The sequence below is a fragment of the Erythrolamprus reginae genome, chromosome 1 (genome assembly GCF_031021105.1).
Source record: "Erythrolamprus reginae isolate rEryReg1 chromosome 1, rEryReg1.hap1, whole genome shotgun sequence".
In the NCBI taxonomy this organism is placed as follows: Eukaryota; Metazoa; Chordata; class Lepidosauria; order Squamata; family Dipsadidae; genus Erythrolamprus; species Erythrolamprus reginae.
This window is the reverse complement of record NC_091950.1, coordinates 221,741,061-221,758,284: the sequence shown is the minus strand read 5'-3', so window position 1 is coordinate 221,758,284 and position 17,224 is coordinate 221,741,061. Positions and strand designations below refer to the sequence as shown.

Below are 17,224 nucleotides of genomic sequence, written 5' to 3'. Positions count from 1 at the left end.
GACTTAAAGCATATGGTAAAAAGCACCCAAACAATAACAAAGGGGGGGAAAACCCAGCCCTCACCTGTTTTTGGAAATGGTTCAAGAGTTCTATCTGTCTGTCTGTCTGTCTGTCTGTCTGTCTGTCTGTCTGTCTACCTGTCTACCTGTCTATCTGTCTATCCATCCATCCATCCATCCATCCATCTATCTAATCTATTTATGCCACCCAGTCCCAAAGGGAATGCCGCTCAGACACTATATTTTTCTGCCCAAACAAAAAAAAATTAGAGGGAATGTTGGTAAGTACTTGCATTTTTTTTTTTGCCTATACCTGCCTTGGGGGGACATATACCTGTTTGCCCTCTTTTAAACTAACAGAGCTAGTTTACTGGTTTTCTTTGAAATAAATATTCTAAAACATTTAATCTAATGATGCCTCAATTGATGTAATTTTATTGTTTTCCATTTTTATAAGTTACCAGTAGCCGCTGCAATTTCCACCCTTGACTTATACTGGAGTCAATAAATTTTCCCAGTTTTTGTGGCAAAAGTAGGTGCCTCGACTTATAATCGGATCGACTTATAGTCAAGTATATAAGTAAATAATGGCCTATATTTTAACATAAATATGTACAATAACAGTACATAAGTATGATTAAAGTAACAAATATTAATATTACAATCATTACTTGTATCCAAATGAATGATACCCAGATTATTATTATTATTATTATTATTATTATTATTATTATTATTATTATTATTTATTAGATTTGTATGCCGCCCCTCTCCATAGACTCGGGACTGCTCACAATAGTGATATAAACAATACATGGTAACAAATCTAATAATTAAAATCTAAAATAACAGTTTTATATTAAAAAGTCTAAAAAGAAAAAAACCCCAATATATAAAATACATACACACAGTCATATCATGCACAGATGCCTCACTGTTCATATATTGATATTGGTGTATATTCAAAAAACCCAAAATAATAAAATAAAATAAAAAAGGATAGCACTAGAAAATCAGGAGAGAGGAATGATAGTTGAGGAAGACCAGGGATGCTTTGTGCCAGTCTTAAGAACACCAAGACACTAGAGATGCTTGGGGATGGAATGCAGATTGCTCCTAACACTAAACATTTCCAAAACACCTAGACATCCACCTATTGGGTCGAATTGGGGAGAGGGATGGATTGAAGGGGAAAGCTTGTATGATTTCTTGTGTAAAATTTAGTTCTAGCCTCACTTTTCTGCAACCAGCATCTTTTAGTAAAAGAACCCATCAGACTTTGGCAGGCCTGACAAAAGTAACATTAAAATATGCTGTTAAAATAAGCATTATAATTATTCATAGAATTCCTAATTAAAATAAAATCAGAGAAAATGAAAGCATAAAGGAATTAAATATGGCATTTTGGGAGCAGGATTCTCATATAGTTTTATTAATAGCATTAATTCTTCATTGTAAGTTTAGATAAAACAAAGGGAGTTAAAACAAGATGGGTTGGAAAATGAGAACTGAACACTGTACTTCACAGGGTATGATTTTAATATTAACCATAGTTTCTTCTCCAATTACAGCTTTCAGCACAAATGAAGACGATAAAGATGACTGGAATGGTCAACTGAAATTGCTTTTGGAATGGAATCAATTGGAACTAGCCAGTGAAGAGATTTTTACCAATGATCGACGTTGGGAGGTAGGTAATGCAGATTGCAAGAATAATGCAGTTTAAACAAGAATAATTCTCATTCATATAATAGTTTACCGTATACATTAAAAATAAAAAATTAAACAAGAGAGGAGAGAGAGTGTGGCCAAAGTCACAGCAGCAAGGAGTTCCCCGCACTCAAGGAGAGACTTACCTCCAGAAGTTGTGGGTACTATAATAATAGTAGTAATGATAATGATAATGATTTATTAGATTTGTATGCCGCCCCCCTCCGAAGTCTCAGGGCGGCTCACAACAACTATATCATTGGATTGGAGGTCTGAGTTTGGATAGTCATTGAATAGAATAAGAAAATAAATAATAGAATAATAGAGTTTGAAGGGACCTTGAAATTCTTCTAATCTGATCTTCCAGTTTGGTCCGGGATCGCAGCAGAGGTTCTGGGGCAGGGCTCTGTCCCCGAGACTCCTTCTACCCCTCCAAAGGTTGCGTTTGCGGTTGGTTCGGGACCGGATGGCCCGTCCTAAGAACAGGGGGCTTCCCTGAACCCAAGGAGCTATCGCCGAAGCTCCGGAGGCAAGGGATCGCCCCGCAGCTTTGGATAAGGGAGAACCGGTCCTCGTACCTTCGGGGATCCAGCCATTGTGATCCGTCCTTACCAGTCGGAAGTGAGGAAATAAGAAGAAGAAGAACTAAAACTCCAAAATAAGCTGTTAAAGCAGAAAGAGAAGACAAAAGAGAAAAGAAGATTTTAAGGTATAAGTTTGTAATATGATAAGCTTGAAAAATTTGATTAAGTTGAACTTTTAAAATAATAAGGCAAAAAAAGAAAATTTTAAAAAGAAAAATCATATCCTGGAGCCGAAAAAGACTATACGGACGGAACTACTTTTCTTTTCACACCGAACTAAACTTAAAAATTGAATTTGACTTGATTCTTAAGATCGGGATTGGATATAAATTTATATTTTGGAAGAAGATGTTAGGAGGTGTGATTTAACAAAGATTTAACAAAGATTTGAATTCCAGAAAGTTTAGTACAACGTTAAATCCTGGGCACTACTTTTCCATATTATCTGCAGAGGGATTATGCTTCACGGCTTTTATTTCGAAAGTGAAATAAAATAAAAGTAAAGGAAAATCTTCTATGTGACTTTTTGCAATTGAGACTGGCGAATTATACAAAGAAGAGCTGCATTGTTTGATTGGTTTTGCTGCTGTTAGATCTTCGGGTTTCTTGTGGAATTTGCTGCAAAGGGGGAAAAAATTCTTTCTCTTTTTACCGCTTGAAAGGATCTACTACAACGATTTAAATTTGGAACTGGATTACAATTATTTTTTTTAACATCACTGGAGTCTGGACTAAACTATTGGATTATAATCATTGTAGAGCGCTCCCAAGAACTAATCAACATATAAAGACATTTTGGCCTCGTGACTGGACTAGATTTGGAACTATTATTGGATTATTGGATTATTAAACAAAATTAATTTGGACTAAATTGACTTTCTGAAATATTTTGGATCCTGGATTTTAAAAGGGAACCGTAAAAGAACTGTAAAGAACTATAAATTTAAAACTTCAATCAACAAAATACTTCTATATCTGATTGAGAATTATAAGTATACTATTGGTGCTTTTTCTCCCTTTTCTCTCTTCTTTCCCTAGTTATTGATTATATTTATAGATATTTTGATATAAAATTAATTGAAATAATGAATTGCTAATTTTTGACCCTCCCTCCCCTGGTGTGGTGCCTTTTTCTTTACATTTTTTTTTAAAAGTGTAGTTAATAAGCTTTGTTTATGTGTGAACATTTTTTTAATAGAAGTAATATAATCAACTTAAACTTTTTTAAAATTAGTTTTAACATTGATTAAAAGTCCTTCTCTCCTTCCTTATCTTTGGTTATTTCTTTTTTTCTTTCCTGTTTCCTTTTTGTTATTTCTTTTTTTCTTTTTTCTTTCACCTAGTAACTTTATATACTTATTATACCTATCATTACGAATTATATATTGAAAATTAAGGTTATTTATTTTTAGTTTATTGAGAATAATCTCCTTCTCCTTTTGTAAGAGTGAATATTAAAATAAGCTTCCTTTTGACATATTGATTTAAAATTATACATTATTATTTTAAAATAGATTAAAGATAAATTTGTGATTATCTACATAGTTTTAAAAATAAGAACTAAGTCTATATTTTTGTTAAAGTACAAAAAAGGTTAATTGGATACAATAGTTTTTTTGTCTTTCTTTCTCTCTTTGTCTAAAGGTGGTAATACATAAATGAATTTTTAGTCTTTATTTTATTTTTTTATTCTGGATATATAGTTTTCTTGGTACTTTGAAGTTAAATTTTTTTAAAAAAAATTAAATATAAGTAGCAAAGTTTGATTGGGTTGGAGTTTATTGGAGTTTTCCTTTTTTTAAAAAAGGAAAAAAACAAAACTATAAATTACTATCAATTATATTAAAAATACCAGAAAATACTACAGAAGAGTTTCATCTAGAGAAACAACTAGGATGTTGAGTACATCCACATTTACAAAGACTATCAAAAAACAAACTTTAATTTCTTCTACATCACCTCAAGTGTCACCTCTACCATCTCCTGTACATCAAAGCACAGCTGCAAGTATGTTAGCTAAAGAAAAAAAGAAAGAGAAAGCACAAACACAACCTACTCTCCAAACAATCCAGGAAACACTGAATGCAATGAAAGAATTTATGCTAAAATCTCAAGATGACGCAAATCAACAAGGTGAAGGATTAAAGGCGGAAATAGGAGAACTAAAAGCAGATACAGGAGAGATGAAAGAGAAGATGAAAGAAATACAACAGACTTTGAAGGAAAGTGAACAAAGAATTAAGGCAGTAGAAGAAAAAAACGAAAAAGTAGAACAAAGAATGGATGACTTTGAAGATAGATCGGATTTTCTAAATAAAAGGTATGACGAATCAATTACACATCTTGAAATACAGCGAGCATCTTACGGTTTAAGATTTCAGAATATAACAGAAGTAAAAGATAAAGATCTACAAGCAAAAATGGCAGAAATAATTGGAGGAATCCTACAGGTGGATCCCCCGGAACTAATAAAAGAAATTGACGAAGTTTTCAGAGTGCAAACTAGCTACATATGTAGACATAATCTACCAAGAGAAGTTCACATCAAATTTGTAAGGAAAACTATAAGAGATGATAATTTGAAGTGGACAAGAAACGAAAAGCTAAAGGAAAAGAAATCACAATACTGAAACAAGTTCCAAGACGAGTAAGAGAAAACAGAAGGGATTACTACTTTTTAACTAAAATCCTAATCAAAGAAAACAACCTTCCGCTGGCTCATTCCAGAAGGACTCTCCTTGTATTGGCAATCACAAAGAGTTAAAATAGAAAATCTTGAAGATGCCAGACAAATTCATGAAACCAGTGGAATACGTAAATTTGAACAAGCAATTAAAGAAATACCTGAAAGAAAAGAAGATGAGATGGGTGACACCGCCCAGGGGAGGGATGAGGAATTAGGTGCAAGAAGAAAACAACCACAGCGCGAATCTAAAGATACCAAGAAATATTATAAATAATTATGTCAGAAGATTTGAAAATCTTTTCTGCAAATGTAAATGGACTAAACGAACCAAGAAAAAGGAAACAAATATTCTCTAAACTTAAAAAACAAAAAGCACAGATAGTAATATTACAAGATGTTCATATTAAAAAGACAAATCAAAAATTATTATTGAACTCTAAAATTGGAAATATGTACGTCAGCTTGGCAAATCAAAGAAAAAGAGGGATAGCAATGTATATCGAAAACTCAATAAACTCCAAACAATTATATGCTGATCAAGAGGGCAGAATACTAATTGTACAGGTAAATATAGAGCCAAAACCTCTTGTCATTGTCTCTATCTATGCTCCAAACAAAAATCAAATGATATTTTATAAGCAACTACATCAAAAAATAAATGAATTAAATATTGAAAACATATCATAATTGGCGACTTTAACACAATTTCAAACAGATCATTAGATCATTCTGGGGGGGAAAAGATAAGAAAAAGAAAAATATATTGCCAACTACTTTCCAGAAAATGAGATCTGAGTTATTGTTAAATGACATTTGGAGGGAAAGACACCCTTTAACTAGGCAATACACCTTTTACTCTAATCCCCACAAAATTTGGACAAGAATAGATATGGTTTGGGCTTCGAAAATAACCTTAGAACAAATTAAAGAGATTGAGATAGACACAAATACATGGGCTGATCACAACCCTTTAGTGGTATATCTGAAAAATAATAAGAAACATTTTAATTGGCAGATGAATAGAAATATTATAAGAGATCAACAATATAAGGAATGGATAGAAAAAGAATTAATTTTTTTAAAATTAATAAAAATTCAGAAACCTCTCCCCAAAATCTATGGGACACCGCCAAAGCGTATATTAAAGGATTAACAATTGAAGAAAAATAAAGAAAAAAGATACAATATGAACAATTAATTACTGAATTAAATCAACTAGAGGTATTATCACAACATAATTCTAAAAATAGAGAGATTAAGGGAAAGATGGAATTAGTTAAGCACAAAATTAAACTTATAGAGCAAAATCAAATAGCGGAGAAAATCAAAAGAGCCAAACAACATTACTTCGAGCATGCTAATAAACCAGGAAGATGGCTTGCATATAAATTAAGAAAGTATAGACAATCAAAAATAATTAAAGAGTTAGTAGATGACAATGGAACAATAAAATATAATATAGATGAAAAAGCAAAAATAGTACAAGAAATTTATAAAGAATTATATAAGAAAGAGGAAATTAAAGAGGATGAGATTTTTAATTATTTAGAATCTTTAGAGTTACCACAATTAACGGATGAACAACAGAGAATATTGGATAGTCCAATTACAATCAAGGAACTACAAATAACTGTTAAAAAGCAAAAAAACAACAAAGCAACTAGGCCTGATGCTATACTGGCAGAATGGTATAAAATAGATAGTGAAGTAATAATGAATAACATGCTGGAAATTTTTAATGAAAGTATAATAGATGGTAAAATTCCTAAATCCTGGTCAGAATCTTTAATAACACTAATTCATAAATCCGGAACTGACAAAGAAAAGATAAAAAATTATAGACCCATATCATTATTAAATGTGGATTACAAAATATTTACTTCTATCTGTGCAGAGAGGCTTAAAAAGATCTTGAATGAGAAAATACATCAAGATCAAAATGGGTTCTTACCAGCTAGACAAATAAAAAATAACCTTAGAACGATTATTAGCACATTAGAATATTATGAACAACATCCCAAAAAACCAGTGTCATTAATGTTCCTCGATGCCAAAAAAGCTTTTGATAATGTAAATTGGACTTTTATTAAAATGCAACTAAACAAAATGAGATTTGGTACAAAATTTGTAAATTTAATCGATGCAATATATTCAAAACAAATGACAAAAATTATATTAAATAATGAACAATTGGAAAAATTTGACATTTTCAAGGGAGTTAGACACGGTTGTCTGATCTCACCTTTATTGTTTATTTTATCATTGGAAGTTCTGTTGATAAAGATAAGAGCAGACAATAAAATACGGGGATTGACCATTGGAAAAGAGATATATAAAGTTCAAGCCTTTGCAGATGATTTGACTTTTATAACGGAGAACTCCACGACAGCAGTGCCAACACTGATAGAAACGATAGAACAATATGGCAAAGTCGCAGGTTTAAAAATAAATAGAAGTAAAACACAATTTTTAGTTAAAAATATGACAGAACTTCAAGAAAGAAAATTAGAAAGCATTACAGGTATGAAGATAGTTAAGAAAGTTAAATATCTGGGAATATGGATTACAGTGATCCCCCGAGTTTCGCGATCTCGATCATTGCGAAAAGCTATATCGCGATTTTTCCACCCGATGACGTCACTCCCTTCCTTTCTCATCTTTCTTTCTCTCTCTCTTTCTCTATCTTGCTTCTTCCTCTCTCACACTCTCTTCCTCCCTCTCTCATCTCTTTCTTTCCTTCTCTCTCTTTCTCTATCTCTCCCCCTCTTGCTCTCGAGCGGCAAGCGAGCAGCCGGGCGGGCGGGTGAACGGGCAAGCGGAGCGGCCGGCCGGGCGGGTGAACGGGCAAGCGAAGCGGCCGGGCGGGCGGGTGAACGGGCAAGCGAAGCGGCCGGGCGAACGGGCAAGCGGAGCGGCCGGGTGGGTGGGTGAACGGGCAAGCGAGCGGGCGGGCAGGTGAAAGGGCAAGCGAAGCGGCCGGACGGGCGGGCGAACGGGCAAGCGGAGCGGCCAGGCGGGCGGGTGAACGGGCAAGCGAGCAGCCGGGCGGGCGGGTGAACGGGCAAGCGGCAAGCGATCTTGGGGTTTCCCCTTTGCCTGGGCGGCGGGAAGACCCAGGGAAGGTTCCTTCGGCCGCCCAACAGCTGATCTGCTCCGCAGCGCGGCAGCAGCGAGGAGCCGAAGATGGGGTTTCCCCATTGCCTGGGCAACGGGGAAACCCCATCTTTGGCTCCTCGCTGCTGCCGCGTTGCGGAGCAGATCAGCTGTTGGGCGGCCGAAGGAACCTTTCCTGGGTCTTCCCCGGGTCTTCCCCGCCGCCCACACGCAAACTCCACCATCTGCGCATGTGCGACCATGGAAAAAGGGGCACGCATGCGCAGATGGTGTTTTTACTTCCGCACCACTACATCCCGAAAAATCGATTATCGCGAGGGGTCTTGGAACGGAACCCTCGCGATAATCGGGGGATCACTGTACATCAAAAACTATATCTTTAAAAAATGACAACTATATAAAATTAATTGAAGAAATTAAAAATGATTTAGAAATATGGAATAATTTAAAATTATCTTTTATGGGGAGAATAGCAACGATTAAGATGAATGTTTTACCCAAGATTCTATTCCTGTTTCAGGTTATACCAATAAATCCAGGGGGGAAATTTTTTAAGAATTTAACAACAATAGTTAGAAAATTTTTATGGCATGGCAAGAAAGCAAGAATAAAGTTAAGTATTTTAGAAGATATTAAGGACAGAGGAGGATTTGCACTACCAAACTGGAAGCTATATTATCAGGCAGCCACCTTAACATGGATTAAAGATTGGATAATGTTACATGATAGAAGAACATTAAATCTGGAAGGTCACGATCTTATGCTTGGCTGGCATGCCTTTATTTGGTATGATAAGGATAAAACACACACATATTTTAAGAAACATACAATAAGAAAATATTTATTGAAAGTTTGGAAAGATGTAAAGAAAGATTATTTTTTAACCATTCCAGACTGGATCTCTCCTCTAATTTGATACAGGAAAGAAAAATAATAAAATATAAAGAATTACTAGATGATCAAATGAAATTAAAATCAAGATATAAGTTACAGGAGGAGGGGATAAAAATAGATTGGTGGCAATATATTCAGATCCAGTCCAGATTTCATAGAGATAGTAAGATATATATTTTTAATAAGAGTAAAAATTTTCTAGGTAATTTGTTAACTACAAATCAGAGTAAATTAATAGGGAAAGCATATAAATATATGATTGGATATAGATTTGACTCTAAAGGATGACATGATAAGTTGGTGTAAAAATATAGGTAGAGAAATTGATATAGAAACATGGGAAAATGTTTGGATTACAAACTGGAAAATGACAAAATTGGTCTCATTAAAAGAAAGCGAAATTAAGATGTTTTATAGGTGGCATCATCCGCCAAATAGAATTGCCAAGATGTTCCCAAATATATCCCCACTATGTTGGAAATGCAAGAAAGAAATGGGTTCATACTATCATCAATGGTGGATTTGCAGTAAAGTTAAGCTATATTGGAAAATGATAGAAAAAATGATAAAAGAAATAGTATCGCAAGAGATAGAAAAAACCCCGGAATTTTATTTACTGGGTATAACAAAGCAGAAATACAAGAAAGATATTCTTTATCTAGTTATTCATATTTTGACCGCTGCCAGGATAGTTTATGCGCAAAATTAGAAAGGGGAAAATATTCCCAAAGATGAAGATGTAATTAAGAAAATATTGGATTGTGCCAAGATGGATATGATGACAAGACGGAGGAATCAGAATTTTATATTATTTGGAATAAGGTGTATATATGGATAAATAAGAAGAAAAATTAAATGATAAACCTATTTGAGAATTATAAATATACTAAAATATTTTTTTTCTTTTTTTTTTCTGTATGAAATTTCTTTATTGCAAGGTTGAGCAAAATTTATTGTTTTCATTCAAATTAATATGTTAACTTAAGACATTAATAATGTATTCTTTTTCTGTAAAAAAATTTGACTTCTACAATAAGAGGGGAAATTGTAACCCCTATTTTATGTTAAAAGTTTGTTTGTTTGTATGTTTGTCAATTTTTAAGGGGGAAAAAAAGGAGTTCTTCTAATTGAACCCCTTGCTCAAGCAGGAGATCCTATACCAGGAATGGCAAACCTTTTTTGCCCACACCCATAATGCTGTTTGTTTGTTTGTTTGTTTGTTTGTTTGTTTGTTTGTTTGTATGCCGCCCCTCTCCGAGGACTCTTCCCATGCATGTGCACACATATACACACCATGCTACCCCCCACACATGCGCACTTCTGGAACCCGTGGATAGCAAAAAATGGTTTCTAGCTGATTTTCAGCCTTCCAGATAATAATAATAATAATAATAATAATAATAATAATAATAATAATAATAATTTATTAGACTTGTATGCCACCCCTCTCCGGAGACTTGGGGCAGCTCACAACAGCAATAAAAACAATATAGGTACAAATCTAATAATTAAAACTATGACTAAAACCCATTATCTTAAAAAACAATCGATATTACACAATCAAACAATCAATATTAAGAATCATAACCACAAATAATTTTTAATGGTCAGAAGGGGGGGCATGTGCTAGTTGCCCCATGCCTGGTGACCTAGATAGGTCTTAAGACTCTTGTGAAAGGCGAGAAGGGTGGGGGCAGTTTGAATCTCTGGAGGGAGCTGATTCCAGAAGGCCAGAACTGCCACAGAAAAGGCTTTTCCCCTAGGCCCTGCCAGATGACATTGTGTGGTCAACAGGACCTGGAGAAGGTCAGCTCTGTGGGATCTGATTGGCCATTGGAATACTGCAATAATGTCATTCCTAGTACTTTTCACTATACTAAACATGCCCAATTCCCACAATCATTCTTCATGTTTTAGCTTCCAGACCCCTAATCATCTTTGTTGCTCTTCTCTCCACTCTTTCCAGGATTTCAACACCTTTTTTAGATAGTGGTAACCAAAAGTAGATGCAATATTCCAAGTGTGGTCTTACCAAGGCATTGTAAAGCAATACTAACAATATGTTTCTAACCCACTCATCCCCACCCCCAAATTCCATTTCCCCTTGGGTTTCTGGGTTCTCTTCAAAGGCAGCTCCATGTAGAATTTATTTACTTACTTACTTACTTACTTACTTACTTACTTACTTACTTACTTACTTACTTACTTACTTACTTATTAATTAGATTTGTATGCCGCCCCTCTCCATAGACTCTAATGCATTACATTAATCCATCCAGGAGGCAATGAGAGCCTGAATTAGAAATAGATGGAACTGATGCAGAACTTGAAGTTGCACAGTGTCTTTCCTGGTGACAACTATGATCTCCTCCTCAAGCAAAAGTTATGAGTCTAGACTAGAAGGATTACAGATGGTAGACAAGGTCTGTTTGGGACATGTCATCCAGCACTGAAGATTGTAAATTCCAAGATCCTAGAGGTCTCAAACCCCAAAGCCATATAAACTTTCCAGGATTGAGCTGAATCCTCTTGTTCCCTATTCAACCTCCCACAACTCCCAAACATCAATACAGGATCTCAAAGGCATCACTTAATTTGCCAAGGGAGATGTACAGCTGGATATCATAAAAAAAACTAATGGTATCAAATCCTGGAGGAACAGGAGGCAAGGGCAAGACTTCTCACTGCCAGACAAAACTGACTGGAAGCAAATGCTGAGGAAGGATGAGAAGTAGTTCAATACAGTGGTGCCCATCACTGTTCCTTCTAAGCAGCCGCGCACACAACAGGAAACTGCCGCGCAGCATTTTCCAAAGCTGTGCAGTTGGGATGTATGGGGGGGGGGTGACAAGGCTTTGACTTGGACATCCATTTCTGCTCTTGCTAGAGTCTAGCCAGCAACGCCCCTTGGCCGCCTGATTGGCAGCAGGCGGAACCAATCACCGCAAGAATGTGACTCTTCCTCTACACAGGAAAGAGGCACTGAGAAAAGGGATGTGGTGGTGGTGTAGAAGGTAAAGGGGATGAAAACACGATCTTTCTCCAAGGGGAGCCGCTTCAGGTGACCATGGCTTTCTCTCCTGCTTAGACATAGAAGTCCCTTCCAGCAAGCTGGCAATATATTTTACAAGTAAAATAAGTTACCCATTTAAATTTGATTCATTTCTAGTAACAGAAGAAGTAATTTTGCAATAAAATGTTACTTCAAATGGGAACATACTTAACCCTGTGTAATTAAACTTTCTCTTCAAATAATCATCACACCCAAGATGATTTTTAATGTGAGTCCTGCTGACTTTTGATTTTTAGTAACTGAAAATGATTTTATAATCAACATGTCACAAATTATTAGAATTCTTCTTTTATACAGAGATCATGCTCAAATGTTCAAGTCTGTGCCCCAACCAGCTACGGTTCCCCACGCCAACATAAACTGATGCTGCAAGGTTGTGCACAGCCAGACTGCTTCAATTATGTACAGTGCAATACATAATAATATATAACAGAATATTATGAGTATTGTAGATTTATGTTTGGTTTATGATTGTCTTCTTGTTTTAATGAACACTTTGTATACTGTTTCTTTTTGAAATAAGCAAATATATCTTATAAGTTAGTTATTTGAGATTTGATTAAAGATAAGCTCTCTTTGAAATAAGTGGATACATTTTATATGTTGGTTTGCAGATAAACAAGATAGCAATAGTAAAATTTGATAAATTTGATTTATAAAAATTGTGAGTTTAAAACAATACAAAGGTTAGGATAATATTGTAGTATGTATTTTGGCATTAATCATTTGTTCTACAATTAATATGAATATATTTACTTTTTTTGAGAGTATGGTTTCTCCTTTTACAAGATAAATATCATCTTATAGAAGAAATATTTTACAATTAATGATTGAGTAGCCCTGAACTGTTATTTACTGATCTATTGAGATAATAATGATTTTAACTTATGAAATATGTTTTAAATGGAAAACCTGAATATTTATCATATGGAAGTTTGATTTAAGCAATTGTTTTGAAATAATATATGAAATCCCAATTATTAAGAAAATTATAATGATTTTGTAATGAAGATGAAGATAACAGGTTTGATTACATATCTAAAGATATTTTTAGAGGTTTTTGGTTAGGATAAAAGAAGGGATTTTTAAAGAGTTTTAAGAAGAGATTTAGGGAGGAGAGGAAGTAGTAGGCCCAAAATGGAAAGGTGCAAGAAATAAAAACATTTTTGAAGGAAAAGTTATATAATAATAACAACAGAGTTGGAGGGGACCTTGGAGATCTTCTAGTGCAACCCGCTGCTTAGGCAGGAAACCCTATTCTAATTCAGACAGGTGGTTATCCAATATCTTCTTAAAAACTTCCACTGTTGGAGCATTCACAACTTCTGGAGGCATGCTGTTCCACTGATTAATTGTTCTGTCAGGAAGTTAGAGGGAACATTGGTGCCCATCCCAACTCCCAGAAAATTACCATGGTTGATGGTAATGAATACCACCAAGACTTCGCAAAACCCAACAAGCATTCACAGAAAGTATTGAAACAAGACTCTCATCCATGGAGAAAAATATCCAAACACTGATTAATTCAAATCCACCCAACAAAATACCACTCACCACTCCACCATCCCAACCTCAACCACTTCCAATACTTCAAAAACCCACTAATTATACCACTGATATCTCTACCCTAGTCAAGGATGCCATGGAATGTGAACAAAAACGCCAGAATGCTATCCTCTTTGGTCTTGATGAAAGCCATGAATCAGATATAACAAGAATAAGAAATATCATCCACCTCCATCACTCACATGCACAAACAATCGCCCAAGAAGACATTTTGGAAGTTAACAGAATTGGACCTGAGCACAAGAATAACTATGGCTCAATAGCCACCCGCAATATATGGCTTACAAATGACAGAACCATTTTCCAACAGCGACCATAGCGTGATAAACTTCAGTCTCAATTTAAGCCACACTATGATCCACCAAAATAATACAACACCAAAATTCAATTTCAAAAAAGTGAACTACGAACTCATTGAAGCCCACCTCTCAACATTAAACTGGAAAACTCTATTCTTTGAATGCTACACTACTGATGACCTGTACAACACATTCCTACTCGAAATGAAAATTATCATCAGACTTCATGTACCTCTAACATGTACCATAAACAAAAAAAAATAACCTCCCCATCTCAATAAGAAAATTACAAACAAGAAAAAAAATCTCTCTGGAGGAAAAACAAAAAAGGACAAGTTTCCAACTTCAAAAGCTGATATAAAAGCATTTGCAATCAAATAAAAACAGAATGCCTTAACTACAGCAAACAAGAGGAAAAACCTCCTACACGCCAAATCTAATAGAGCTTTCTACAACTTTGTCAACAATAAACTCAAAGATTCTAGACCTATCCCACCTCTCAAAGGACCCAACAATAAAGAATACCATGATGATTCATGCAAAGCCAACCTCCTCAACTCTTTCTTTGGCTCTGTCTTTGTTGGTTCTGTCTTTGTTAACAGCAATGGCTCATCCCCCAATTTCATCAATCGCACCTCAAACTCCCTCAACAACTTAACCCAAGTAGACTTCACTGAAGACCGAGTTGAAAAAGCATTACGTGACCTTAAACCTTCTCTATCGGTCGGACCACATGGTCTATGTGCTTACTTCCTAAAAAAGCTCTCTTCTGCCATAGCTGAACCACTAAGCATAATTTTTGAAAAATCCTTCAGAACCAGCACACTTCCTAAGCTATGGTCGAAAGCAATGGTCATCCCCATCTTCAAAAAAGGAGACCCCTCTCTTGTTGATAATTACAGACCAATTTCACTATGCTGCATCCCATGCAAAGTCATGGAATCAATTATAAACAAATCAATTACTCTCCATCTAGAAACTAATAATTTGCTCTCTAACAAACAATTTGGTTTCAGAAAAAAAACTATCCTGCAACCTGCAGCTCCTCCACTGCAAAAATATATGGACAACTCATCTAGATCAAGGGAAATCTACATATGCAATTTATATTGACTTCTGCAAAGCCTTTGTTTCAGTGGTCCAAGAAAACTACTCCTAAAACTCAAATCCTATGGCATCTCAGGATCCCTCCATAGCTGGATTACAGCATTCCTGTCAAACAGACAAGTGGTCAAAATAGGAAGCACCATATCCACCCCCGTCCCAGTTAAAGTAGTGTACTGGGACCAACGCTCTTCATTCTCTACATCAATGACCTTTGCGATTACATCACAAGCAACTGTGTCCCCTTCGCCAACGATGTAAAAGTCTTCAACACCACCGATAACACAACTACTCTCCAAAAAGACCTTGACGCTGTTTCTGAGTGGTCTAATACATGGCAACTCCAAATCTCAACTAGCAAATACTCTGTCCTACACATTGGGAAGAAGAATCTGAACTCCAAATACGACCTGAATAATCAAAATATCACAGATAATCCCCACTCGGTTAAAGACCTTGGTATACTAATAACAAAAGATTTAAGTGCCAAAGCCCACTGCAACAATATAGCCAAGAAGGCTTCAAGAGTTGTAAACCTAATCCTACATAGCTTCTGCTCACACTACTTACCAGAGCTTACAAAACTTTTGCCAGACCCATCCTCGAATACAGCTCATCTGTTTGGACCCCATATCGCATCTCAGACATTAACACACTTGAAAATGTCCAAAGATACTTCACCAGAAGAGCCCTTCACTCCTCCACTCGAAACAGAATACCCTATGAGACTAGACTTTCATTCCTGGGCCTAGAAAGCCTAGAACTAAGACGCCCTAAACATGATCTAAGTATTGCCCACAAGATCATATGCTGCAACGTCCTGCCTGTCAGTGACTATTTCAGCTTCAACCACAACAACACAAGAGCACACAACAGATTTAAACTTAATATTAAACGCTCTAAACTTGACTGTAAAAAATATGACTTCAGTAACTGAGTTTTCGAAGCGTGGAACTCATTACCGAACTCCATAGTGTCATCCCCAAACCCCCAACACTTCACCCTTAGATTATCTACGTTTGACCTATCCAGATTCCTAAAAGGTCAGTAAGGGGCGAGTACAAGTTCACTAGACTGCCTTCCGTCCCTTGTCCTATTGCTCTCCTATATCTCCTATACCTTTCTTCTATTCCTATAGCTCTTCTTCTATTCTTTCATTGATATGTTCTATTACTATACCTTCCTTTCTATTATTTCTTAGATATATTTTACTATGAGTATCTCCTCTATAACCTTCATCATGTATTTTACTATGTGTATATAGATATATACCCACTAAAACCCTCATTGTGTATTGGACAAAATAAATAAACAAACAAACAAGCAAACAAACAAATAAATAAATAATAAGTCAAGTAGAACTAGGATGAATAAACTAATTCCATTCTGCTCCCACCAGAGGTCTTCCAAAAGTGAAGCCAATTCCCATATCCAATTCTGAAATCTAAATTAATCATCCAGGATTCTCTAAAACTGCTATATAATCATCTTCTCCAATAATATATCTTCAACATTTTCTGAACCTCTATATGAAAGCTTTGCTATGTGTGCAAGTGATATAAAGCTATCAAAATACTTGGTTATCAGTTGGCATTTTCTACTCATTTGGTTACCATTAAAAAAAAAAATCACAGTTGGTGCAGATGGAAATAGTATGCTGTTCCCAAAGTGTGTCTCCTCCTCACCACAAGCTTTGTAAATATTTTGTTTGTTTCTTGTTTATTTCCAGTCTGCTGATCTTCAGGATGTCATGTTTATAGCCCTTGTAAAAGATAGACCAAAATTTGTTCATCTCTTTCTTGAAAATGGGCTAAATCTGAGCAAGTTCCTCACTCATGAAGTTTTAACCGAGCTCTATGCAAACAACTTCAGCAATCTGGTGTTTAAAAATCTACAAATTGCTAAGAACTCCTACAATGATGCTCTTCTTACTTTTGTATGGAAGATGGTAGAGGATTTCAGAAAAAGCATTAAAAAAGAGGACAAAAATGGCAAAGATGACATAGAGATACAGCTGCTGGTATGTCAAGTATAGCTCTTAAATTATGAAATTATATACCTATCTGTATCAATTAAAATCCACAGAACTCAATGGGACTTATTTTTCAGTAGATTTTTCTATGTAAAATAAAACAGGTGTAAAGATTGAATTCCTATATTTGTTAATTTTGGGATTTTTGTTGTAATTCTGTTC

At 35.3% G+C, this 17,224-nt stretch overlaps 1 protein-coding gene across 1 annotated transcript in view; it reads left to right on the top strand.

Moving 5' to 3' along the window:
- The window catches only part of TRPM8 (transient receptor potential cation channel subfamily M member 8), a 507,003-nt gene that overhangs the window by 205,826 nt on the left and 283,953 nt on the right, over positions 1-17,224 (top strand). Inside the window, exons 10-11 of the mRNA XM_070758570.1 lie at positions 1,572-1,690; positions 16,760-17,050. Of these exons, the coding sequence (XP_070614671.1) occupies positions 1,572-1,690; positions 16,760-17,050 (410 nt within the window). The remainder of the gene's footprint in view (positions 1-1,571; positions 1,691-16,759; positions 17,051-17,224) is intronic.